At 39.4% G+C, this 27,882-nt stretch overlaps 1 protein-coding gene across 2 annotated transcripts in view; it reads left to right on the top strand.

Annotated features, from left to right (window-relative positions):
• The first annotated feature begins 3,367 nt into the window (after window positions 1-3,367).
• Window positions 3,368-27,882, top strand: part of LOC107223388 (kielin/chordin-like protein) — a 183,110-nt gene continuing 158,595 nt past the window's right edge. For both annotated transcript variants that reach the window (XM_046733462.1, XM_046733461.1), the window contains exons 1-2: window positions 3,368-4,159; window positions 5,582-5,724. In XM_046733462.1, the coding sequence (XP_046589418.1) occupies window positions 4,014-4,159; window positions 5,582-5,724 (289 nt within the window). In that variant the 5' untranslated portion in view covers window positions 3,368-4,013. The remainder of the gene's footprint in view (window positions 4,160-5,581; window positions 5,725-27,882) is intronic.

Raw genomic sequence — 27,882 nt, 5'->3', positions numbered from 1 at the left:
TCAAATTCAGAAAGATTACAATTTTCTCACACAAAATTATCCATGTTAGTCTTCTTAAACAAAATCTCACGAAGCCTTTGAATAAATATACCTATAGCGATGCCATATTTCTTGCGATCAGTAATGGAGCGAAAAAACGCTCCGTGGTTCATATTATACGATCACAAGTGCTGTAGCTTTGCAGTATCCGCAATATTTATTACTTATCAGTATCTGCTGCAGACGATCCGAAGAGTTTTTTTTTCTATCTCTTATATTCTTTGCAGCTGGTGTTGTATCCATATTTCAAAGTATGAAACAAGGCAGTAAGTTTTAAAAAAAGAACGAAATTCAATTCAACGAGAGTCTATTTAAATCTAGATTAATGTGCTTAGCCGTCAGTTCATTTAAGAAATATATACATCGGTATCGATCAGAATCGATTCACAATGTCAAGAAATTCAATACACGCGTGTACTGCACCGCATTCCCATAATTAGAAACTGGAAATAATTTTCGATAAGGATGAAATGTCAATTTCAGCTTATCAGGACCGATTGACATAAAAATTACACCCGGCTGTTAATTACACGGGGCGGGGAGATGTGTGATATTCCCATGCTGCCGGTAGTTATCGGGGTTAATTATTCAACTTCTTGTTAAACGCGGAGCAAAGTCTACGCGCTTAGGCCTCGATAATCCCCGGAAAATAGCAACGGTTCGGTTAGACACGGGGCTTACAACATACATGACGGATAAAGGAGCGTATACGCGTCCCTCTCAATCCTCGTATCTCCGGATCTGCGGATCCCAAAAACTCTTGGCAGACCTATACCGACACTGACACGGATCACCTCGCTTTGAAGTGTTTGCTTATCGAGCTGTGTGTCCAATTACACTCACACGTGATCGAAACGTGGCCGGATATCGACATGCGTGTAATTATCCGTAGACAGAGTCGTCGCCGATAACGTATCGCGCGTTTTGAAGTAGCGAAAATTGTCAAACTAGGCTGAGGTATGAAAATTCAAATGAAAAGGATACTTTCTACGCGAAGAGAGAAGAAGACGTAGCTGGGTATGTGATATGTGTTAGAGATTTATTCAACCCTGAGCTGAACCCATAACCTACAGCAGCAATGATGTATGCAGAGTTTAAACTGTGAAATCGCGACTGTACGTCTTCGCTCTTCGAAAGACAATTAATCTTCCTTGGTAGAGTCTCGCCAGGCTCTCTTTCTTTTACGGGTTGAAAATTTACCCGACCATAAAATAAACGCGCAGAGAAGGATAACCGCTCCCCGATGTATTCCGTCATTTATAACACCCCGTAGAACCGGTGGGAAAGCTGGTTTTTCCAAAGAAAAAAATTAGGAATGCTTACGCCTGCTGGCCCCAGTTTGTACAACACGCAAGCCTGTGGGATCACTTAAGGAGGCTTCGTTGGCCAAAGATCGGTACTTCTTATTAATTTTATGACGGGAAAGTCGTTTTTCCTACATTCTTAAGCTACGAACATCTCTTAAAAAATAATAATGCTGTGATAAAAGTTATAAACTTAGTATATTAGCTCGAATTTACTGTGCGATGACCCATTTTATTCAGAACACTATTTTTCTACTAATTACAAGTCACTAATTGTAAGACAGATTTTATTTTATCAGGCAGTCAATTTTATACTGCCATTTGTTTCTCATACTCGATATTATTGCAAAGATGTTAAATTAAATATTTGTTCTTGACTTTTCAATAAACTTTAAGCAGCTGCTATTGACACAGGAAGATTTAAAAATGACCAACGTCAATACGGCTGAAAGATATTAAATTTGTCTTCATTTTGAGTTTAAAAAAAAAATGGTCTATAATTTATCAAGTTGCAATACCTTCAGCATGTGAATGAAATTCTCGATCTGCACCCTCTACGCCATTATGATGTCCATTACGTGAAAAATAGGCATTTTCATGTTCCACACACTCGTTATCGTCGGAACTGAAACCTCTAATACCGTCACGGTATTCTCTTTACTCTGTACGATTTCCGTAATTTTATCGAACTTAAGTATATCTTGAATTGATCGCTCACAGGGTCTAGTTCCGACACGAACCATTCTATTTTAACTGTCAAAATCGTCCGGACGGGTTCAAAGCTATCGTGTGAATAATATTTTTTTGAAACCGTCGTTTCAAGTAGAATCGGTGCAGAGTTGAACAATAATATTATCGAGTATTTCCAAAATTTTTAAACTCACAAGATGAAACTTGTAGTATTTTTCATCTGCATAATGACGGGTATTTACAAATCTTTCCGCACCAATACCCTAGCTATTCAGAGTTAACTCAAAAATCAAGAACAAAAGGGTAACCATTTTACTCCCGAGTTGAAAATGTATAAAAAGAAAAGTTATGACCGCAACAGTTCAACATCGCGACGAAGGGTTGCGAGAAGTTGCCACTGACAGGGTGGATGAAAGCCGCGCCTCACTCCTCGCTCCCTTTCGCCGTCTAACGTACAATGTATAACATTTGTTCCGGTGCTAACCAGGCATTAATTATTCGGTTGTGTTTCTGGAGGAACGTTACCGCCCCCGCTGACCGTGCATAAATTAGCTCGTGACGTCACACTTTGACCACACTTACCAAAGCAGCCGGCCAGCCATTGCCGCAGGGTGCCAAGCAACTGCAGGACACCGAAGTATAATCTGCCCGTTCAATCGTGGAAGGAAATTAGCGCCGTGCTAAAACCGCATAAGGAAGTCCCAGTGGACAGAGAACTCGTTTTACTCTCATTACGCTCGTTCTATCGCGGTGATATACATTATCCTTACCTTTTTTCGTCGTGCCACCGACAAGGATAAGATTGAACTTGGAATTTTCGGTGATTTATCTTCCGGCGGATAGAACCGAGGCCGCAAAGTCCCGAGGTTGACGCTGTCAGCCATAACCTCTCACTTTCGCCCGGTCTGCCATTGTGTGCGAACCATAGATGAGTGTATTTCCTCATTTTTATCCTAGCCTTCATTCACACACCAAACAAGGATACCTGTGAGCTGTGGAGAAAAACGGAAGGCAGAAGAAGAAAAAGGGGAGATGACACAGGATCGGTATAAACACGGGCGGCGTCAGCAGCTGGCGAGAGAGCTCTCGGTCGTAAATTGAGTCCCGCCGCTTCGTTGAACAAAAAGAATCACTTTTCGTGTAGCTACATAATCCGTCCAATAACGATCAATACACACATTAGGATGAGACTGTGGCTCGTAATATCTAGGGAAGAAAAATCATCCATAAACGTGAAGTCTCGCGCTCGAGAAAGCACGGCGCCGACGCAAGGCGAGCAGTCCTTTCTGACGCTCGCTCTCCACGACGCTTTTACCGTCAGTGTGTGGCAGACACTTCGCGTCGCATGTTCGAGTGTTCGAGCGTTCGATTTTCGTCGAGAAACGCGGTAACACGGCCAAATCCCGACTGCAGCAAACGACAAGGAATCTCGCTTCCCTGCGCCGTCTGGAAATAAACTCCTTGTGTCGAAATAGTGCTCGTGATTGATCGATGATGCATTCCTTTCGCTGTTGTGCGTTCAAGGAGTAATTAACTTCTGGAAAATCGTGAACGCCGGTGGCTCTATTCGTGACGTTCGAACACAGTTGACGGTGATAATAAATTGCGCAGAATATACTTAGCCGATAAAACCGCGGCTCCAATCGTCTCTGCAACTTCTTATAATATAAAATCGAATATGGATTGTGGGGATGAGTGCAAGTTGAAGTGTTGATATCGGATAGTGGTTTGTGATTTGTGATGCGGTTCTCCGTGCCCGTACGCCTTCCGTTAAATTGGATAAGATTCGTCGATGTAACGGAGTGCTGCCAGTGACTGGGGTGCGAGACGTTTGGCCGATCGTTGAACGATGGTTAATGGTGGCAGCGGTGGGATGATATGAAGCCAGTCCAGCGTTAGTCTCGCTCTGAGCCTTGGATAGTGTTACTCACTTCGCTAAACCGTAACGAGTTCGCGAACTGCGTTGAAGGCCTCGAAAATATGAGAGTCCCCCTCGTTTTACTCGGCGGTATTGTCGTCCTGTCAGTTGCGGTCGCGAGAGCCTTGTCCTGCGTCTGTTCGCCGCTGGAATGCGACTCGCTAACGGAAGAGGATTGCCCAGGGGGCCTCACCTGGGATCCTTGCAAGTGCGTTACCCTTCTCTTAACACAGACTCGCCAACTCACAAGTGCATGCCTCGTAACCCCTCGGCCCACTGCAGCATATGCATACCGCACGAGAAGCCGTAAAAAAACACGCGGGTCGAGAACAAACAGACAAGTGCAGACTGTTGTTTGGCTTATCTTCAGCCGGTGATCTCTCGGTCTCTTTGCCGCTTATTTTCGCTTTTATTTCAGCAGTTGAAGGTCCTTTTCCCCAACATAGACTGGTTCAAGAAATTCATAAGGTTTTAAAAATTCTCGGTAACAGGAGCATTTCGCATCTCCAAAAGTAGAATGGTTCTTTGCATTTCTTGTGAAGGATATTGACGGCTGTTTAACCGTATAAATTGCATTCCGGATTGACAAAAACTCAAGGGTTTGTACGGTGACGTAGAATTCCAATTTCTCACCAAGGACACTTCGGCACTGGGACCCTGCAGGATCACAAATAAGACGCGACGCGACGGCTCACAGTGCCGCAGCCAACGTCCACGGTCGCTGGATCGGAGTGAAAAATGTTCCCTCGACCTTTAAATGTACTTGAGAATCGCATTAATCCTTTGCTACGATAAATCATGCAGCTTACTTTTCCGTCTGGAAGATGCGGATTATTATACTCTTCCCGAGAGGCAGCCAGTGCCTGTTTCCGGATTAGTCCTGACGGCACGTACGAATGAGAAAAAATGGCTAGATAAAGAAAGGATAAGAATGTGATAACCAAAAAAGAAGAAAAACGCTGACGTGCCATTTCCGAAAATTCAATATTTATTATATTGTTTGACAGGACTGATCCGCTAACCCTGAAAATGAACGTTAGAGTCCAGAGATCAAAGTATCGGGTAAAGTGGATCGGAGTATTACCCTTAAAAAATTTGATGCGATAAATCATGGCTCGTCAAAGGCCGGGGTTCAAAAGACCGATCAGTGAACCGAAATTTACAGAAGCTGCGTAATAAGCATCTACGATCACAAATGTTACATATCGGACGCAGTTGTGAAACACGATAATACCACCTGAATAGAACTGCCCTTATTTTTATTCACAATCAGTCGCGGCTTTTTCCATAGCGTAATATTCTCTGTTCGATTTTCCTTGATCACGATTACAATCGGATCCCATTTCCCGGGGGAACATTCACTCCAGTTCTCTGACAAAGGAATTTTCTTTCCTCCCCTATTTGAATTTCACACGATCAAAATTGTTCTTTCAATGTGTACACCGCGATTGCACATTGCGAAGCTGAACCACGACGCGTCGTAAATGTTTAAGCAATTTTTGCCCGTTTGACCCAACTCCAACCCTTCACACCGGCTGTTTCGCGGGTAGGGAGAGGCGCCGACATCGATAACCCGAAAATTTCTGCACACGCCAACATGGAGCCCTTATCAATCTACCCCTGCTTTCAGATGCTGCAGAGTTTGTGCTCGCGTCGAGGGTGAACCATGCGGAGGCCTCTTCGGTTTCTCTGGAAGTTGCTCGGAGGGTCTTCAGTGCGTGATCACGACTCTTCTGGACCACGCGCGAGAAGTCGACGAAGGCACCTGTACCAGTGAGTATAATCTTTTCTAGTTTTTCGGTAACAAGAATGGAGGATGAATTTGCCAGAGCGTGAAAGGAATATCCAGAAATTCGATGCTGCACGGAGAAAAGGGTGCATTAAGATTCGCGTTCAGTACGGCAACAGACCGATTTACCGTCACATTGTGACGATTGTTCCGATTCTTTATCGCAATGGTTACTATATAACTGTAGCATATAGTTTTGCAGTCTGAACAGTGTAAAACTGACCCTCATACCGCGACGGCAAATCCAACTGTTACTATACCGTGTGTGAACTTTTAGTATACCCTCTTCTTCGTGCGATATCCGCACGATAAGTTCTTCAAGTTCATCAAAGAGCAAACAATCGTGGAACAACTATCGTACAACTTATCGCCGCCACAGAATGAATTTCCTTCCTAAGTTTCAATTTGAGTTGTTGTGCTTATCTATGAAGTGTGTAAGGCCACCTGTACACTATAGCGCGGAGTAAGACATTTAGCTGACCGTATAACCAGCTTTCGTTATAAGTTACCAAGGTTAACTATTAATACAGCTTATTCAATCAGCGAAGTCGTTGAACTTTGTATGGGGTGTGTAGAATCCGAAACCTCGTAAAGAATAACCCAGTACTTCAATACGCGCGATTGGATACTGTAGTATGGTAGTCGCTTTGTAGCGGTTTACCGTAGAACATTGATTTCCTTTCAAAGTTTTTGCACGCAGTTCGAGTAACTCGTGAATTATACGGCATTATAACTCTGAATTGTGTCGGCTTCAAGTTTAAAGTAAAGAGCCTACGTATCGAGTGACGGAAAGAAGTCAATGACAGGAGGATAAAAAGCGGGAAAATATAACCTGATAGGAGACAAAAACATCAGGGTGCAAAAGCACGGGCAGAGTGTTACTTAAGTCTTACATGTACAAGCGATTAAGGGATGTACTCGGTAGCGCACTTTGCTGCTTCGCCATCGTCGTTGTCGGCAATATGGATGTGCGACTGAGCAAGCCACGTAGCAGCAATCCGGTCTGCAGAACTTTCTGCGTCAAGTGTGCGTTGAAGCTTGTCTGCAGTGACTGAGTCAAGAGAAAGAGATAGAGAGAGTGAGAGGTTGTGAGAAAGAGCGACTCGCCTTAGAATTGACACGAGGTGCAGTAGATACGCATCCACCTATTCGCGAAGCGGTACGTTTTCAAGCACGTAACAGAAGCACTAACGATTCAAACTTCTCAAACGTCGTAGGTATCGTCGTGTTGAAGATTCTTGAGATTCGTCGACCGCTCGGCTTATTTCCATCGTGAAACTTCGCTACTGTTTTAGGGTAACAACTAACTACGTGCCATTTGATGCGATCTAATTCCACACGGCACATTAGCGGACCTCTCGTTATTGGAAGGTCAGAAAACGTCCGAATGCAAATACAAATGGATGGTTTCGTTTTCCATATTTTTTAATCTCGTGAATGAGTTGTACTCAAGTGCGTAAGAAAACTCGGTGGATGGTCAGAAAAACTGTGTTCTCATACCGTGTGACAATTATGTTGCAGAGAACTGTGTCTACAAGTGTTTATATTTACGGTTCACTGAACTTGTATACAGCAGTGATAAGTGTACATAATACAAACGAGTTACATACATTTTACATATTCGTAATCTTCAAGAACGATACTCTCCGATTGGCATAAATTATTTTAATTCTGACTTTTGTTAATTCAATTTGCGGTTTAAGTTTGATTTTTTTTTTCTTTTCGTTCCATTGAAAAACTCTTCATCAACGTTGCTGTGAGCGCGATAATGATGATATAACAAAAGTCAAACTGTAAGTGATAGTCAAAGGAAGTCGCTTCTGAAGTTATGGGATTATGAAACTTTTGTCGAAAACTATTGAGTTTTCGGTATTCGTTTGTTTACGCTCGAGATACGTGAGGAAAGGGAAATGGTAGAGAAAATTTGAAAGAATGAAATTATTTCCGATTTACTTGTAAAACCTGCCCGGCGCTGCAACAGTATAGAAAAGAGAAGCGGAGGGTTTCGGGTTTCAGAGTTTCAGAGTTTCAGATAGCGACCGCGTACCTCGTACATACACGTATACACAAATCTGCAGACCGAAGAAAGATGATTTGTTTGGGTACAGGGTGGAAAATGTACGATAAATATGATTGCCCTCGTTCCTCACCCTCCAACCCCTTTTCTCTGTATCTCCCTATCCTTCGCCCAGTCTCGTTATTCCGATAAAATGTTTTGCCGATGCACGTATATTCAGGCTATATATATAATATTTACGTTCATATGTGCAAAATTTTCTTTCTCGAGTGAGTCAAAGGTGTTTACTACCAATTAGGGAATGGGTTGTGGCTGTAAATACACTTTTGAGAAGCCGGGCTTCATTTCCCGTTGGAAATTGGAGGAAATTAGATTCACCATTACGCATGTATCAGGGATGTGTTGTCAAGTTTTTTTTCATATGCAAGGCAAAGGATAATGAAACACGGAAAATAAATAAAAACGACGAATTCTATAAACCGGAAAAATGGATCTCGTGTTGCCTATTGTAAGTGTTTAGGAAATGGACGAAAAGGCCTGAACATCTGGTCCAAATTTTTCGATTCCGAGTTCTGTTTTAGATAATCATGTCGCATGCAATTTGTGAAATATACGTAATAACTGCACGACGATGAAAGACTAAATTAATAAATGAAAACCAGGTCGAGGATTGTAGAAAATTAGGAGTTTCAAATTGAAAACAAACTTCGAAACAAATGTGGAAACTTCAAAACGTAATCACCTTAATTCCTGTAATTGTTCGTATAAAATATATATATATTTTTTTTAATCTCGAGAAGCCTTTGTCAAAAGACGAACGACGTTGCAAACGGATTCACTCAGCTCTGAAACAAAACAATTATACACGTAATGCACTTCGACTAATATAATTTCTAGGAATTGAACCAGTCCAACCGAAACATCCCTATGCCATTCGCAGTAAAACCTACCATACGTGAGAATTTCTATTCCCCAAGGTATGCCGTAAGGCAATTTAGGATTAACCAATTATACGGGTTACATACGCTCATTTGTCAAAATGAGGTAAACGAACGCAGCCCCGTGGAAAAGGGCCGGCATCGCGTCAGTGGTCGTAAACAAGATGGCTGCCGGCTGGCCGACGGGCTGATGCTGCTCTCGTACTCACCTCGCGTTTTCAAATCTTCAATCCGTTGTAATTACTTAGCGACAGTCTCAATGGATCATCTAAAGGTGTTCCTTGACCGTGCCAACGCCTTTTACACGTATCTAAGCACGACCAAGACGAATACAGGTCATGGATTGATCGGATATACGTACAGTTGACCTTTAGTCGTGTTGTGTCGACCCCATGCATGTTTCCGTTTCACCATGAATTAAACAGCTATGTTGTCGAATATGTTCATGTCAAGCGAGGCATATCTTGATTGTTAGGAGGGATGGATTGTTCCAATTTAAGTTCAACTCCGCAAGTTCAACTGATTTTATTTGGCGTGTATTTTAATCACTGCTATGCGCGTTAATTTAATCTACCGCGAAGAGAGAAGCTCTGACCAAATATCGTTGCGATTCGAGTTAACAATTACGATCATGCACGAGCACTTTATCGAAGATGCTCAACAGGATCCAAAATTGAACATGAACGATTACCAGTATTTCAGCTAAACTTCGCACAGAGTTTGAACCCGAATACCTATCTTCTTATTTCTATCGGTCATCAGAGTCACAAGATTTTCCGAGATAGTAATTTTCACCGAACTATGAACATCTTTCACGAATTTACCGATTCTCACCATCCCCGTAGTTGAGTAAGAAATAACAACTTCTGGAGTCAACTTTTCCTTGGCTAATAATTCTCCCCGAATCGTAGCTATATCTATCCGACCACCCTTCAACGTCGTCTATCTCTATACATCAACCCCTACATAAAAGCTATAAAAGTTTCGGCAGTTTGGTTGAAAAAAAAACAAATAATAATCATAATAACAAGGATCATAAACCGGTGAGAGAAAACGGAAAAGCGTAATCCGGGAAGAAAAAAAAATTTCCTCGATTCGACATCTGGAACCAGAAGATGGCTGAGCGAAAAAAAAATCTAGTTATCGTGCAGACATGTAATCGGCTTCAGATCGGATGTCATGGTCCAAGATTGTTTGTGATCATTAATCAACTCCATTATAATACCAAACAACAAAGAATTTTGGCATCCTTTGGTTTTCGAGTAAAAGCAAGCTATTGTTCCGAGCCAATTACGTCTCGTTCGAACGAAGAGTGACGTAACTGCCAGACTGTCGGTTTCACTGATTGGCTGGCCGATATGTCGTGACCGTTATATCTTTGACTAGGTCCTATCGAAAACCTATTGTAACTTACTCCTTCAACGTTGCCGGCTAGTCAACTTCAGCACTACGTTATCTTTCTTTTTGTTTCTCTCTTTTTCTAATGAAAACAACCTCCAAGGAAACGTAGCAGCTAATACGGCCACACACAACACTTTACAGCAGAGACTTTTCTAGAAAGTGCCAACATCATTCCACACGCCCATTTTCGTTTATTTTTTCTCTTCACCCAACGCAACGTTAGCCGTATTGGAATTGAAAAAATGGACCAAAGTCATTGCCACCATATTGACCTTCGACTTTTTTTTTTGATTTATTCACCCACCAGTATAATTTTATGATACGGCGAAAAAACTTGGATTAATTCGATTTTTCTCAGTTTTTTGCCAGAAAAGGATCGAGGAGCTATACGCAGTTGCGTTGGTGGGCTGGAAAGAGATTATTTTCCACTCCACGTGACTACATATAATCTTAGTCGTCGTACACGTCCCCAGAGTCAGTTTACGTCCGTGAACTTTGAGATCACGTGTCTTCCAAAATGCGTCCGAGGAATTCGAATTTCGTTCAAGGGCTTTAAAACTTTCGGGTAGGTATACACGAGGACTCGAATCACTGGCCCATCGAAAATGCCCTCGAACGAAGTAGCGCAAAGGTGACTTCGGGCTGTGTTTTCATCCCCCTGACTCGCCGGGGGCTGAAATTTGGCCGAGGTAATGCAATGGGCGAACGGAGTCTCGATGATCGTCCGGCAGACGTCAGAGGTATAATAAAAGCGATCATTCTGCGAATGGAGAGGGCTGGAACCGTTTCTCCGACTATTGTCACTGCCCATAACCCTGGCGAAAAACAGAGATTTTCATCCCACTTTACCTCCTTCTGCAGTAGCGCGACTCCACCGTTTCTTGCGATGCGACTGTTTCGAAGAATGGTATTTGAATACCTATTGCCCATACCGTCCCATCGGCAAATCCTTTATACCGTTATTAGTTCGTGCCAAAAATGCAAAGACGAAACGCTGACGACGTTACGAAGTACCGATCGACGAGGGAAATTTTAAACGGTTAGCTATCTCTCCATCGGCAATCTATTGCAATTTCATATATAAGTGTAAACATCACTGGCTGCGATATTCTTTCGAGCTGGTAATCACTCAATAAAACCGTCGTAATCAGCAATACTGTCTGAAATCACCAACGGTCGCGAGGTATGATCAACCGGTTAAGAGGGTGGTCGATTTCGACGTTGACGAACATATCTCCAGATATCAGAATCCGCGTATCTCAGAAGCAAAAAAAAAACGAGCTTAACAGCCTCATTCCATACACAATTCAGACCAAAAACACTACAACGCATTTTCATTAGACGCAGAAATAAAGAAAAGGCACGGATTATACGAAATTGCAACAGTAAATTCGTGGAATTCGTGCCGTTTCTTTATTTCTGCGCCAAATGAAAATTTGTTGTAGTGTTTTTATTCGGAATTGTATACAGAACGGGATTGTTAAGCCCCTTTTTGCGTTTGACGTACGTGGATTTTGATATCTGGAGACGGCTACCAACGAACTTCCGTACGCCTTTACACATTTGGCTGCCATTTTGTCAATTTTAAGAATTTTCGAACGCTCAACCTCTCTAAATATGTAATCATCCCAAAATTGTATTTGCAAATTTCAAAGGTTGTCTACCCCCTTAATTCTATTACAGTTTACATCTGATCGTCCCGATTACCAATCTTCCAAATGGCAAAACGTTAATACTTTTCACGTCCAACCGCTGTAACATCCTAACATCTCTCATGGCAATGTGCGAAACACGCAATTTTTTCAGTCTATCCGTGTATATTACAATTTTCCGCTCCTGCACGCAACAAAGTCCTTATAGCTGTCGGAGCTGCCGCCCATCCTGATACTTTGTTTCCTTCCGCATTTCTTTATCTCTTCAGTTCGTAAACCCAGAGGAATATATTTACCGGTGACCTCACCCGTCTTCCCATTTTTCCTTCTCTCCCCCCCCGCTCACTCGCTCTCTCTCTCTCTCTCTCTCTCTCTCTCTCTCTCTCCTTGCTTCCTTCCAGCCCCTCTGACAACAAAGTAGTAATCGCCTCACAGTTTCCAACGGGACTTTGCCACGTGCGACAATAAGGATAACAGAGTTAGAAGAATTTGAACCTCACTCCTATACTTTCTCCGCGAAACTTTACGCGGTCTTGTTTGCTCAATGAGGCCCAATGAGAGGCGAAATGTCACCCTTTCTTCAACAAATGTTTCGTACATTGTTCCGTACTCATCGGCAAGTTTCTGACGTTCTGACATGTTTTCATCCTTCGGAATCGGAATTATGATCGGGATTATCGCTGCTCGTTATGATGGTCTGGAAGGTCACAAGTTGGAAACGACGAAGCCTAAACTCGAAATCGTACTTTTCATTGGAAATTGAATGAATGTAATTTTCACCTTCAAACTTTGTAACCTGTCATTGATAACAAACACGATTCGAAGTGTTTTCGTGAAAAACAGTTTTACCTTTGGAAGTACGACATTCATTTTTTGATAGATTTTCAACAACAGCCGTAAACCAGTTTTCCATGTTTCTCAAACAAAAAAATGATCGACTCAATTTCGTTTCTCTGTGAAAAAATGTCATTTTCTCTTTCTTGCTGTAAGACTGACCCAAAAATCGGATTTCATATTCTGACATATCAGACTCATAGGCCCAAACGATACATTAGTCACAATTTTGTTCAGACGTCGGAATGTGTAAAAAATGATTAATTGGAATATGCCGTTAGTCTATAGAATGAAAACAGAAACAGGTGAAGTTAGGTTGAACGATGCAGGTTTAGAGACAAGAACAACTGCTGCAGTGCTTTATCCGGATAGACTTGACAATTCTCCGTGGCTACAGGTAGCTCTATATTATACCTCCGTGTAGGTTGAACCCGAGCATTGTCCTTTCTCCATCGACAAAACGTACACATCGTTCCCGTCCCATCTAGAATTCGTTCCACGTATCGTCGGAAACAAGATTAACTTGTCGAATACACTTCCAATGAACTGGCAACAAATTAGAGCGAGGCTAAAATACTGTTTTCTGGGTTCAAAAATCGCGGTATTCTTAAAGCGACTGGCGTCACTTAATTGATCAGGTCATCTGCAAAATTGCACTGGGAAAGAACCATTACGAGGCGAGGGGACGAATTCTGTAGGCCCAGCAGGGCCCAAGCACTGTCTAAATTCAGAGATTTTTGAACATAGAAACAAAAAAGAAAACTACTGTGCTTATAAATTTAGTTACTTGTCCTAGAACACTTGCATTTAAAAACTATTCTTATGAAAATTGTACACACATCACGGAACATAACCTCACTTTTCAGCTTTGGAAGTGAACATTTTTTTATGCGATTCGGTGTTTCAATGTTTTTGTTATAAAATTTATAATCCTTACGAATCACGTATTGCTAGCCTTGTATTTAAGACATATCTACTTTTCAGAAATACTCTACGGATAGTAGTTGTTCCGCTAGATCTTGAATTGAGATCGACATTTCAATATTGTTTCTTTGTGTTATCTGGTCAGCAATCTGATCCAAAGTTTCGCATGTGGAAATATACAATAGTCATATTACTTGAATCAAATTTTTAAATGTTAAACTTGGTGCAATCCTAATTTAGTGAATTCTCAACCATCGGCTATTAATAGCTTCGAACGGCGAACAATCAAAAAACTCAAGATTGGTTAAAAAAACAAGTAGTTACGTAATCCGAGTGCAACAGGGTTCTGAACTTTTTTAGCTTGTCAAAATTTAACGTACGTACTTGATTGATTGACAAGGGGTGACATTTACCGGGGGCGTCGTTTTCCGGCTTGATTGATTGATTCCCGAAGCTTCGTCCGGTCCTTCGATCATGCAGATGTCTACGATGTAACGACCACAATATCATCGTTTCAGGGTCAGGGGTTAACCACTGTCGTGATTCTATGTTAAATATGTTCCGTAATCTAAGTTTTAAATTTCTGTCATTCTTTGTATTCCCATATAAACTTTGCAATCCTCTGTAACGGTTTGTAATCAATTTCCATTTTTTTTTTTTTATCATATTTGAAACACTTCGAATCTTTGTAATTTTCGTGATATCGTTGTAATCCTTGAAGTCCTGGTAATCTTTGAAATTCCTTGTCGTCTTTGAAACCCTACGAAATACTTCGTAATTTCTTTCTATCTCTCATGTTACCTTTGTAATTCTTGAAATTCCTGTAATTTTCTAAATAACCCATACTACATTCATAATCCCTCGTAATCGCTTGTAATTCCTTTGTATTCTTCATATTCTCTCTGTATAATAATCCTCGAAATCCTTGTAATCACTTACGTATCTTTGTAATTATATTGCAATCTGTGTAATCTTTCTGTAATATTTGAAATCCCTTTGCAATCGTGGGGATTCTCTACGATGAGCGTGTAATCTTTGCAATCGTCGTCATTGTATACTTTTTTTTACACAGCGATCAACCCCTGATCGATCGTTTCGATGTTTCACCGACGCCTGAATGAATTTTGTTCGGCGTCGGTACGAGTAGCGAACACCAGTAGCTCGTATTTTCTTTGGTTCTTTCCACGTGTTTTTCCACGCCGTTCGTACGTGCAATAAAGCAGGGGGGTGTGGTGCCTGAGTAGCCCCAGGGTTTCTGGAATCTCGCTCGTTGCCGAAGCCTCCCTTTGGTACATTCGCGAGTTTCCTCGGATGGGAAATAGACTTGCAGCCCCTGTAGAGTTGGAAACAACCACCGAAGTACACGGAAAATGTGTTTTCGGCACCGGCTCATCAAGTCAAAAGAATATTAAGAATCAGCCCGTGCTACCGCGCCTCCGGGGCCGTTGGGGATGAAGGCGCGAAGTAGGAAGAAACGGGGATGAAGGTGCTCGCTGATGCAGGATGCCTCGAGGAAAGAGACACGTGTAAGAATTTTTCGTAGAAAAAAACCGCCGGCAAGAAACCTATATCGACTTTTCTCTCATCTGCGTTTCTTTTTTTTTTTTTCCTTCTTCAGGCATGTTTTATCCATCTTCCATGCTTATCTACCCACCCCTCTGGTCTCTTTCTCATCTACGCAGTCCTCTCTCCATGTATCTTTCTACAGCCTCCGAGTTCCCTGCATTCGTTACGATGATTTGTTACGTACGCGGTATCGGGTACTGTCTGATTACATTTTGTAATTAGGGCGATTTTAATTAGAAATTAAATTTCTGTAGAGTAGTTTTAGAATGAAATAAAATTTAAATTGTATTTGTAATTGGCGATCGGTTTCTGTTTTATTACAATTTTTACAAGTTAATTCATATTTTTACCACTCTCAATTACAGTCATCGTATGCAATGACTGTCTTTAGCTTGTATCCGAGCTTAAAATCAGGTAACTTGATAACCTAAAAATCGAATGATCTAATCGTGTTTTAAGAACATACACAATGCTAAACTGCATTAAGTTTTTCAAAGAATGCCGTACAATTTCATTGGACACCATTCTTAAGAAATTGCAGAAAACATAAACATGACATGTCACGAATACGAATATGATCAATTAATTAACGGTACAGAAATTCAACTACCGAATTCGGTTGAAAATTGATCACGTCTCAGATTTTATTCATCAGTATTCGTGTACTTATTCCTAACTCATTTACCGTTTCATAGCTGCAGCTTAAGTATACAGCTGTAGTATAATTATAAAAGCAGACTCGGATTCTTCCCGCAGATGTTGTATTTTTAATTTCATCCAGCGGTTGTTAGACTCGGTTTACAGTTCGGAAAATTATCCGGATCTACGTTGATCCTATACATTTTTAACTAAGTTAAGCTAGGTCAGCTTCTCTGCCGTAAAATTTTTTTATTTACTCAGATCACTTGTTTATTCACTTCTTCATCCTCTTTCACAAGTCGGGTATAATCTTGGTATGCATGAAACGGTACTCAAAGGTATCCAGGTAATACACATTCACAAGCCTGTCGTACAGAACGAACGAACCAAAATAAAATAATAAAAAACATACAAGTGGATGTCGCATGAATTCAATTATTTTCGCACACAGCCACGCAACTGTCACACGTACGTGCAAAAGAGTTCTTTAAAAATATCCAAATTTTGTCAGTATGTCCAGAAGGTGTCTTTATTTTTTCGAAGGAGGCTAAAAACCTCTCGAAATTATTTTTAACATGTATTTGTAGAAATGGTGTGGAAATTGTTCTCAGTAGAATTGCAAAAAAAATTATATGACACGTGTATAAATATTAGACGGTTTTAGTTTGTATTATTGCAAGAAACGATGTTCTAATTAGCATTTATCCTAAATTTTCATTTCGAATATCGATAAATACTGTTCATCCGGTAACTTAAAATAATCACAGCGACTTTTATTTTTTTATCAAGCAAATAAACTGCAATATTTTTCATACATATTCCTTCATGAATGTGCCAAAATAAAAAAAAATCTCTGTCTCATTGTCAAACGCGCATCAAAATTTTGGTACGGCATCTCAAATAGAAAATCTCAGCCAAATAAGCTCTTAATATTGATATTTAGAGGTGCCCATTTTATTCTTATATCACGTAATTGAACAATGTTTGAATTTTTTTTTTTTTTACTTATTTTCTCCTAAACTTCGTATTTACTTGTAAACTATCTAAACATACTATAAAAAGTACTCGGAATTTTCTTTTGCACGCCCGAATACATGTTTGAGTGACTTGCCTTGGGGGAAATTTTTCTGCCACATAAGTATAAATCGATTGGAGTTAATATCGCAATTCGTAACACGACGAAGCGTTTGTTATACGTATAAGACGTGTTACTTACAATTAGCGGTTGCGGCTCGTTGCACACAGCATGCTGGTTCCTGCCTCTGAACCTAAAGCAAGGAAAGTTTCGGGATTATATACTGCTGGTTCCTGCAGATGTATATCATGGATATACCTACGCACACATATACCACGTACATACGCGTCCGTAATATGTGTGACATACACGAGTCGTATACGAATATAGGATTTAATATACACACAAAGTATAAACGCCCCCGATTGTAATGGCTTGCCGCAAATTAATTAAGCTTGAAAGTTTTACGCTGGCATGTAACCTACGACTAATTTCCTTTCTTTTATGTTCGCACACACACACACACACATGTACGATATACATGCATGCACGTACGTCCGGGGCTGTGTATTTACGGCAAAATTATACCCGCGCTGAGAAGTTGTTATCAAATATTCATTCGCGAACTTATATCATATGTGTATTATGTATATATATATATATATATATATATATATATATATATATGTATATATATAAATGCATGCACATATTGTATGCCTGTATAATGTATGGATTTACGGACGCTGCTGTATTCCCGTTTATTCACCATGCATGCATTCGTGTACGTAGTTTACGTACGTATATGGCAGGTCTGCATCGTGTTCTTATATATATATATAATGCATACTTCTGGGCCGTAATGCATTGTATCCCACTGCACGATATCTATACTCTGACTATTTGTACACTGCAGAGATATGATTTACGTGTTTGGACTTGAAAGGGGAAGACTTTTGGATTGTGCGATTTTCGAAATTTTCCAAGTAATTTTAAATAGTGAATACGTATTTCCGATATTGGCAGCCAACAGCGAAATCAGCAACGAATTGAAAGATGTGAAGAGAGAAAATGTAGTTTTTGAATTTTTGCCATTTTTTTTTTTTTTTTTTATACTCGCTTCCGCACATTTTCATTATTTCTCATGACACTTGCGCTGAAGAGCTTTCTTGCGGATGGAAAATTGGGGAAAGTTTAAAACGATATAAGTATAAACATTCTTTATAACTTTAATTTGGCTCGTGGATTATGGTTACGATATTTTCAGCGAGGGTGAGGAATAATAAATACGTGCGAAAGCTGAGGTAAATGAAAGAGAAAATAAGAATAATGAAAGAAAAATATTCATATTCAGAGAAATACGAAAAAAAATAAATAACTAAAATACTCGAAAAATAATTATTATTATTTCTTTTACAATTTTTTTTATACTCGTCTCTGAATTTGTCTTTGATCCTACTATTAGCTGCTCATATCCGGAATACGTCTACCCCTGAATAAAATTCAACGTTACTTGCAGAATATTAAAAATGGAGAAATCCACCAATCAACTCATGTCAGCATCATGATAAGCTTTCTGCAAAACCTTTTCTTGTTCCTTTTTCCGCTTCTGAGATATTCGCTCGTTATAAAATATGGAGAAAGAAAAGTGAAGAGTGTAATAATATGTAAGATCTGAAAAGCTGCATGTCTACACCCGGATCTTTTATGACTTTCAAAGTAAGCTATCCTGCTGCACGATCAGCTGAAATACGGTATATTACACAATTCGTTTATAAGATATGTCTGTATATCTATACATACAGGTATGTATAAAGTTTAATAATGGATATCAAATATCGAATATTGTCGGTTTTTTCTTCCCATTTACTTCTTTATTTCCGATGAAAACGAATCATATACCATTGTTACACGGCCGTCATCGTTGTTGTTACCATCACTCTTATACAATATATCATGTAACGTATACATCGATTACGACTTGTTCGATGATTGATTTTTGACGGTTGATTGCTGAGACGACCAATGAATACGTTATTCGGCAGGAATACGTACACAGATAAAATACGTGTAATATTTATTTAAATAAGATTTCAAGACGCAATTTGTCACGTGAAAATGATGAACGTTTCCTCACGATTCTGGTCGTTCTCTCGTATTTACCCGTAGGTATGTGTACAGTATTAATTTATTCTTCCGATTCGTCTCCTTCCAAATAAACCTCACTCTGGTATTTGGTATAATCCGTTTACGGTTGATTGCGTTATAGATTTATCATCGGTGAATTAATTGGTCGAGTAATATTCCTGTAATTTCAAAGTTTGATCAACCATCCTAGGCGGATGCAGAAGGGCGAGTAGGTGCGTAGTGTTGGTGGGGACGAGGGCCCTCCGGAGATTTACAATCAATGTTGAACGCCCGGAGATTTCGTTCGAGGCTTTATGATTCCGTCTTCGTTATCGTCTACTCGAATATCCACCAAGCATTGGAATACAAAATACGTGGTATTTGGTATCCACCCAAGAAGCACCTTTCGCCAAGTACATTAAAAATGTGTTCTCATCCTTTATCAAAAAAGATTCAAATAACGTACTATCGCCGAGTACATGTCTGTTAATTCACAATAAAAGCATGATTGAAACTTAACCCTTAGGGTAACAAAGTCTGGTTAGGAGTATAACATTATATTCGGAAAACAGAAACAATCACAGCGTGTGTGTACATTTCGAGGCTTAGCTTGGGACTACGTCGTTGCTAGGCAGATTCACGCGTACAGACACAGACGCATATGTATTACGCATCACGCATACGTAACATACCAAAACTTCTAATACATGTCTTCATTACCTATCGCTCTCAGACTCACATACATTATACAGCAACACTTAGCTTCCACATCTCTCTGGAATCACACTGCTGCCACACTGGGATCAGACTGACCCTAAGCTTGTCAGACTACGAATCATACATCATACATCATACATCATACATCATGCATAGATAGTATTAAAGTTCGAAACTAAAGTTTGGGTGTTCGGATGTTCAGAAGGTGACGTCACCCAAAATTTTTTTTTTCTCGACTTCATCGATCGAAAATCAGCTAGCCGAATTCCTCAGTCTGGAAACAACCGCGCGGTAGTACGGACGTATAAGAATTGTGCTCCGCAGATTTCGAGTATCGGGTTCTCTACCTCCTGAATCCTGCGCTCCGGTTCCGACTTGAGGAACCAACGCTCCGTAGTTTCTGTGCTCCAGGTCCGCTACCTAGTGAAACTCGTCTTCCGGGACAAGCGCTCCGTAGTTCTAGTTGTCCAGGTCCTTGACCTGGTGATTTTTGACTTTCATGACTAATGTTTCGTAGTTCTTTAGCGAGCGAGCTTTAGCAAACGAGGGTTTTAAAACAAGTGATAATTAAGTATGAATAAAAAACAAAATAACTTATACATTGATGAAAATATAGAAGAACCGATTGAATTATTAAGATCAATCTGTTCTTAGCGTGACAGCAGTGTGATTCCAAAGAGATGTGGAAGCTAAGGGTTGAGTTTCAATCATGCTTTTATTGTGAATTAACAGACATGTACTTGGCAATGATATGTTATTTGAATCCTTTCTTCATAAAGGATGAGAATCCATTTTTGATGTTCTTGGCGAAAGGTTTTTGCATTAGAAGTGCTTTTTGAGGGGATGTAACTACTTTTTATACGAATTTATTTGGCACTCGTTCTTATGTATAAACTACTTTTGGTAGGCATTCGTAACTTCCAAATGCAGAGAATTATTATAGAACAAAATCACGGTTATTGTGTGATGGTTTCATCGTAGAATCCAGTTGGTTCAAGGGTGCTATAGATTGTTAAACCATGTTTACCTGCTTACATGAACATAAACTTGGGCTTCGCAGACTACTAGCTCTACGTCTAAGCCTCATAGAGAGCTCCGTAGTTCGTCAAATCAATTTAAAGTAATCTAATAATTATGACTATTTCGTATATTTTTACTTAGTTCTGAACCTATGACTATGAAACACATGAACGTCACTTTTTTTCGTTATATTACACGAATCAAATCAGAGTCCAAACAATGACATTCGCACTGTGATCAGTTATATTGTTTATGTTGTATCAAAACGATTCTTTTCTTAAAATTTATAAAATTGTGCCGAGCTTCATATTTCTGACTTAGTCGAAGAGCCACTCGCTTTGAAATCATCAACGATTAACAAGTGATTTCCTGGTAATTTGTGAGGCTGAACTTAACAACGTTAACGTAACGAAACACTAGGGGAAAAATCATTATAATTAATATATTGCATAGAATAATATTTTGCATAGAAAATTACATAACTCTACAAATATTATAAAAATCTACAGTTTTCTATAAAAGATGATTACAACTTCCAACGAAAAGAAAATTGATATTTCGTTCATAGAAACTCGTGGAATTTCGTAAAAAATTATCAGTCTACAAAAAATTACAAAAAGTCGCAATTTTCTATGAAAGATACTTACAATTTCGGACCCAGAGAACACAAACTTTTATTTCGTAGTATTCTTGGAATTTCGTTGAAAGGTACAGCTTCCTTACGAACTCTATGAACTCTTGAATCACTGCTAGATGTCGCATCTCTTTCACAAGGAAAACTCATAGCAGACAAGTCAAGTAAATTCGAAAACTGATCTCATCTTATGAGTATGATCTAGACGGATTTAGAGAATCTGTCTTACGTTTTTGAACTCACCTTGTCTCAATAGGTAAGCCATATATAAAAAAAACTAACATTCCATATTTTTCTAAACCGGGAATTTCACGATATGCTCAAACAAAGTACATCCATTTCAACATTTGATACAAGAAAAACGATCGCGTAAATACGAGCCATTCTACAAATTGTAACATATGACGATAATCTACGAGAAAAGTACGATGACTTACGAAAAATTGAAAGCCGGCAGTACGAAAATGTCCAAATTTCTCTAGTGAATCGTAAGATTAGATTCGTAATGGGGTATCGAAATTATTTCCACCAGGGAAACCGCAAAGGTACCCACGCGGAAAAACCCCAACTTGGGTGTAAATTCGCACCCCAACTCATAAATAATGCTAAATTCCCATAAGAAAAAAGTTTAGGGTGTGAATTTACAACCAAGTTGAGGGTTTTTTTTTCGAGAGGCTACCAGCGCTGTAATCTTACGAATCAAAGATACCGCTCATCCGCACATGTGACCCACGCTATTTTTTCCAACACCTATCAAGAGATATTTGAGAAAGATAAGAATGTAATACAATTATTTGAGAGAAGCAGATTTAAGCACAGGCTCGATTTCATGAAACTTAACCTAATCGTGTTAGCTTCAGGTTGAACCCAACCCAATGACGTCACTGGCGGTGCGTAAAATTGAGTTATCGGAAAATGCGCATGCGTGAAGAAAGCCATACCGGGGGGTCAGCCAACTTCCTCGTTCAATTTCCACACGTTTCATCATTTTGTTTTTGTTTTTTTGTTTTGCATCAAAGACGTTGCTTTCACTCCTGTAACTAATTATCTATGAACAAGGCAATGTGGAAAAATAATAGATTAAGAACAATCCCATTTTCGTTTATTTACTTAATTACGACCGTTCACGAGATGCCGAAGAATAAGTATACCGACGAAAAACACCCCTAGAGACGTTTGCTGTACGTGTACGTGGAAATGAAACAACATCTCGTATAATTAATTGAATTTGAACATTGCATGGTCTGGAATATTGCAATCCACTTGGCGGCAACCTAGAGCTTACAATATTTTTTAGTTCTACACAATTATTCGAAGAACATAAAACAATTGGTTGTTTCGTTTTTCCGTTTGCGTTTTCGGCAATTTCCGTAAATGCGTGACTGATGCGTGGGCAAAATTCTACCCTTGCAAAATGGATAATTTAATTTTCCACGACTGCGCGCGGTGAGCATAATGTGCTCGTGGCTGCTTGGTCAGACACGTAAATAGGCACGCGACCCTTGCCCACCTTTTTAATTATCTTCACGAGCTCATGCCACGAACAATCCGGGTGTAACTAGTGTATCAATGCCGCGAATCCTGGCCCTTGGGGATCCGCGTTTTGCCCGCTTTCATTCCAAAATTTTCCACTCTCAAATTCGTTCAATATGCACTGACTGGAATTTCAAGGAAATACGAGAAATCGGATTGAACCCCGGCATCGGGGCTTATACATCCAAACGATGAAATTCCGTGGCTTAATTTTTGTATTCAAATAAGGGTGGCCATTTGTCTGGGAAACCTGGAAGACTGGGAAGTGTCGAGGAATTCTTTTAACGCGGATGCGCCATGGAATTAACATGAAATTTTATACTTCCATTTGTTGTTGCACAAAATTTCGCGTAACAAGTTATTCCATGAATTTTATAAATTTTTCAACCGTTATACTAATAATTTAATCTATAGCTGATCGTTATAATTTCTCCTGCTCTCTGCAATCTCCCTAGAATATTATTTTAATTCTAATTTCAGTTGTTACGCTCACTCGATTAAGATTGATATTTTTTCACAGAGATATTAATGATGATATTATGAATAATAACGTGAATAAGTATACTTGAGGCACAAACTTCGTGTATTTTTACAACGAAATTAAATGGCTTTCTTGTTAATTCGGTAGTTATTGGATCGTTGAATTCGATAAGAGTTGTTTCGTGATTTCGATATTGCATGTCTTTTCCTTTGATTCCCTGACGTCGGTGTTTCCTTTTTGCTGTTTGATTGTGAAATTGTTTGTACTTTTGTTTTCTCGCGTTTCGTTACCCTTCGTTTTTTCGCTTTTCTCTTCTTGAATAAAAAAAAAATGAATACAAATTAGGCGAAATTGTCTGCTGCGAGATAAAAATTTGGCGATCCCACGGCATGATGCGGAACTGGGGCTGACGCCTGGCTTAAAGTTATGAATAATTCAATGGTCAAGGGTATTTCACACCAATTCAACGGAATACCGTACACATCAAAGGCTCCGGTACATTTACATCAGATTTCAACGCCTGCAGAGCCCATCCAACGCTCCGCAGTAATTATCTCGTAATTAGAGCACCCTGTGCAGGATAAAACCTCAACGGTTGGTCATAAAGTAGGAAAAGGATGCAAAAGACAAAAAAAATGTGCATAAAATACACGATATGTTTTATTACCGCCAGTAGCCTCTGCGAGATTATCTGGGCCAAATTTGGATCGAAAAAGAAGATTTCAATGTATGAATGAATGAGTGGAGCTTATTTCAATCATAAGAATCCAGAAAATCGGTTAAATTTAGAGAATCAATAAGTAGCTTTAAATGTTTATACGTATCAAGATAGTAGATATCTGTTTTTGGAATTCGTAAATCGTATTGTTTATTAATGAGTACTTGGTATACATCGCAGTATATTAAAATTACACTCACAATATATTCTTGTCTATTCCAGAAATTCAATCGATAAACGAATTTTCACAAAAATTTCGTAGAACAATTTTAATAATCAGTTTAACGCTTGGAATGGATTTTTCATTATAATGTCAGAAGCATGTGTGTTGAATTCCTATACTTTATCCGGTGGAATTTGAATCTTTCGTCTCGATAATTCCAACGTAATTAGTCATAAAGTTTTTCTTCGCCATCGTTTTTCAGGACGTCTCCTAATAAGAAACAAAAGATAATTTCGTAATTAAAATTGTGAAAGTAATTTTTTCTTCCTAAATGATAAATATAAATATTCTTCTGAAAGTAATAGAAAGTCTGGATATTCTATTCCAGTTTTGATTAAAGTTAACGTTTTGCACTACGGAATTTGTGTAAAGTTTTATCGACAAATTAAGTTACTGCCGTTTTGAAGACAATTTAATCATTTATTTGACAAAATGGTTTATACGTTGGTAAAATAATTTGGCAAGAATGCCCTATACGCGAATAAGGTTACGGATAATAACGTGAAAAGAATGAGAGCTACTAGCAAGGAAAGTACGCAAGGTGTAGCTCGCCAATTTTCTTCATTTTGAGATACGTTGAAGTACATAAAAAAAAAGAAGCCAGACGCGTATTTTTTTTGTCAAGTACTAAAGTGGTTGCTTGAGGGTTAAAACCTACGCCTAAACTTCACCCTAAGAATTTGTTGTCATGGATCTCTTGATAACGCTGTAAAATTTGTCGATAAAAGCAATTGCCCATTATTCACTATATTAACAGACGATAATCACAGGCGCATCATTTTTACACCGAGAGTTTGCATCCCTTATTTTTTCGAACGTCAAGGGTGACTTTCATCCCATAAACTCCGAAATGTGCCTATAGAAGAATACGTGTCCAATATTTTTCGATGCGCTACAACATGCCACAGAATGAATAAATCGATGAGGTACACCTCGGTTACTTTTCTTGTAAGAATGCTGGTGCCACTCAACTTGAGTTACGTCAATGGACGAATGGGACAATTAAACATTGTGGCAAGATCGGCCGAATGAAATTGAATGCTCTTTTAACCGAGGCGTATCGCGGACCATTTTATCAGGGTAACGACGAGAGAGCGGCGTGAGTGCATTGAGAAGAGAGAGAGAGAGAGATAAAGATACAAACGATGATACGCGGAGCTTTTTAAACGAGTTCGAACACCCGGCGCCCGATTGTGCGTGTTATATTTGACATAAACGCAACGGGGGTTGCAGCAGACGAGGCGCAACGCATCGAGATAAAACACGCTGTGCGGCGGGTATTTTAAATTTTCGCTTTTTCTCTCGTTTCATTTTGTTTCAGTGTTTTCACGATCTCTCTTCTTTCTTTTTTCTTTTTTTTTTTTTTTATCCTTTTTTCTCATCAATTCTTTCATTCGCGCCACTTTCCGCACACACGCATTCTCACAGAGTAACGCGCCCCGCGAACGCTGATGCGAGGAAATTTTTAAACGGATTGTTTTAACTTTTAAAACACCCCTCTCGAGCGCCCCTTGACACTCCCGATGACGCGGCCGTTTTAAGTGCTCCAAATGTGTGGAAGGGAGCTTATCGCCCTTGTATTAACACGGTACTTGTACATGATATTGTGAGTTTTGTAAACCGTGCCGCGGTAATATTCCGAGGTAGACAAACAGCATTTTTACAAACGCTCGCGAGGAAAGCGCAACTCGTGCCACCAATTTTCGAAGCTCTGTGTAACCAACCCTCTGCAACGTATTCGGTGAGAGGATTTCTACCCCCATTCTCGTTTAAATTCAATTATTGTTAAACGTGATCACGCAGCTACAAATATCACGTAAGTTCTTCTTCGAAGATTTGATTTATCCACGTTTTTCTTATCACGCACAAAATTCGAGGTAAATTGGCGCCAGGAATGCAGAACTTAATAATTCATTGTTACGACTATTTGTCAAGTGATTTCCGTGAATCTCAATCGTGAATAAAAGAAATCCACAAACATTGGAATTTGGTAAAGAGCCCCGGAGTTTCATAATTTTCAACGTTATAATTACAAAATTTTTTATCGAAATATTCATATTTTGACTACTTGTGGTATTTAAATTCGCTTCGATTTATTTCTAGTGCATAGTAGGAATGTTGTTTCTTACGCCAAGAAAAAATATACATATTTGACTGTAAACCTGTTGGAAAATTTGCTTTGTAATAATCAAAAATTTATTGGCTTGAAATAAATTTAGACAGAATGTAATAAAATTTTCTCGCTTACGCCAAATTTGTTTTGTTTCAAACAAGTCCAGAGGATTTTTTTTCCAGCGTATGTTCTCGCTGACATCGGTTCAAATAAAAGTGATGGAAGATTTTTGAACAATTTTTGGCATCTTGCGGCTTACAATTCAGACGGCTTATCCTTGAACGGTATTCGAAAGTTCAAGAAACAAAAACGTGCCAACTATCGATACGATATAAAAATTTCAAAGAACGAGGTGAAAAATCATGGAATAATTCTAAATGCAAACGAAAGAAAACCATACTTGACAGATAAAAAATATAAAAAAAAAAATAAAAATACGAGATTTCACTACGTAAAAAGAGAAACTACTCTTTGGTATGCACTGAATGTTGTGAGTAATAATGTTTTCGCTTCGGAGCGTGTGCAACTGTGCAAATGACGCCGCAGAATCGGATTACGATGACGCGTTGAGAACGATTGTCAAGGAAGAAGAAAATATGAAGTATGTCACGATTCGAACATCAACAGTACGCGCATTACTGTGTCTCTGTGTCTGGGATGCACGTCATCTATGCATAATATCCATAGATAGATATTTCATTTCCTTTGAGAGAAAAGCTGAGCGATGCCATAATGGAAAATCGATACACGCGAGTCGAGGTAAAATATTGCAGTACTATTTTATACATATACCAGACACACGTGACATATGGATCTGGACGCATTGCTCTCTTCCTGTATATTTCACTTGCAACGCGAATTCACCCATGCAGCAGTATCGACTTGTTCCAGTCGCGATGCGTTTATCGATTTTCCAATGCTCGTGTGCATTTACGCGCCTGTACGTAACGTGAATCGCACTCACTCGGTCAACCACTTCATTATACCGACACGTATTTGCCTGTACAATCGTTCTCCTCATTCGCTAACCAATTCCAACGATGAGACAGAGCATCGCACGGCACTTTTACGTTTAAATAGAGCGTATGCTGATTGTACGGACATCCGGAGCTGACTCGCGAGCAATTGAACAATTCTTCAAACAACGCTGAGACTAATTTTCCTATGATTCGTTTTCATTTTCATTCTTTAGATTTCGTGCCTCAATGCTACCGGTGATAAGCGTGAAAGTATAATTTTTTATTCTACGTAAGATCGATCTTTATTACCGTAAATTGTTCGAAACGTAGCGAAAATAAGAAATTGAGAAAGTAAATCCGTCGTATCTGTGCAACGAAGGGACGAATAAAAAAGTAAAGATTTTAAATTAAACGTCAGAAAACAGATAGGAAATTTATTTTACCGAGCCAGTTTTAGGGTTTGCGTTTGTTTAAACCGCGTAAAGCAGGTTTCAGCATGATTAATATATTTGCTCATCCAGGTGGTATAAAGCACGCTTCGCAAATACGCGAACTTCTCGATCTTGGCTTGCGCAGACAACGAGATAAAACGTCGAAATACACGTAGATTATACCTGTACCTGTACTACAC

Source organism: Neodiprion lecontei, chromosome 3, assembly GCF_021901455.1.
Source record: "Neodiprion lecontei isolate iyNeoLeco1 chromosome 3, iyNeoLeco1.1, whole genome shotgun sequence".
Lineage (NCBI taxonomy): Eukaryota > Metazoa > Arthropoda > Insecta > Hymenoptera > Diprionidae > Neodiprion > Neodiprion lecontei.
The sequence above is the reverse complement of the archived record's forward strand: the minus strand, read 5'-3'. Positions and strand labels throughout refer to the sequence as shown.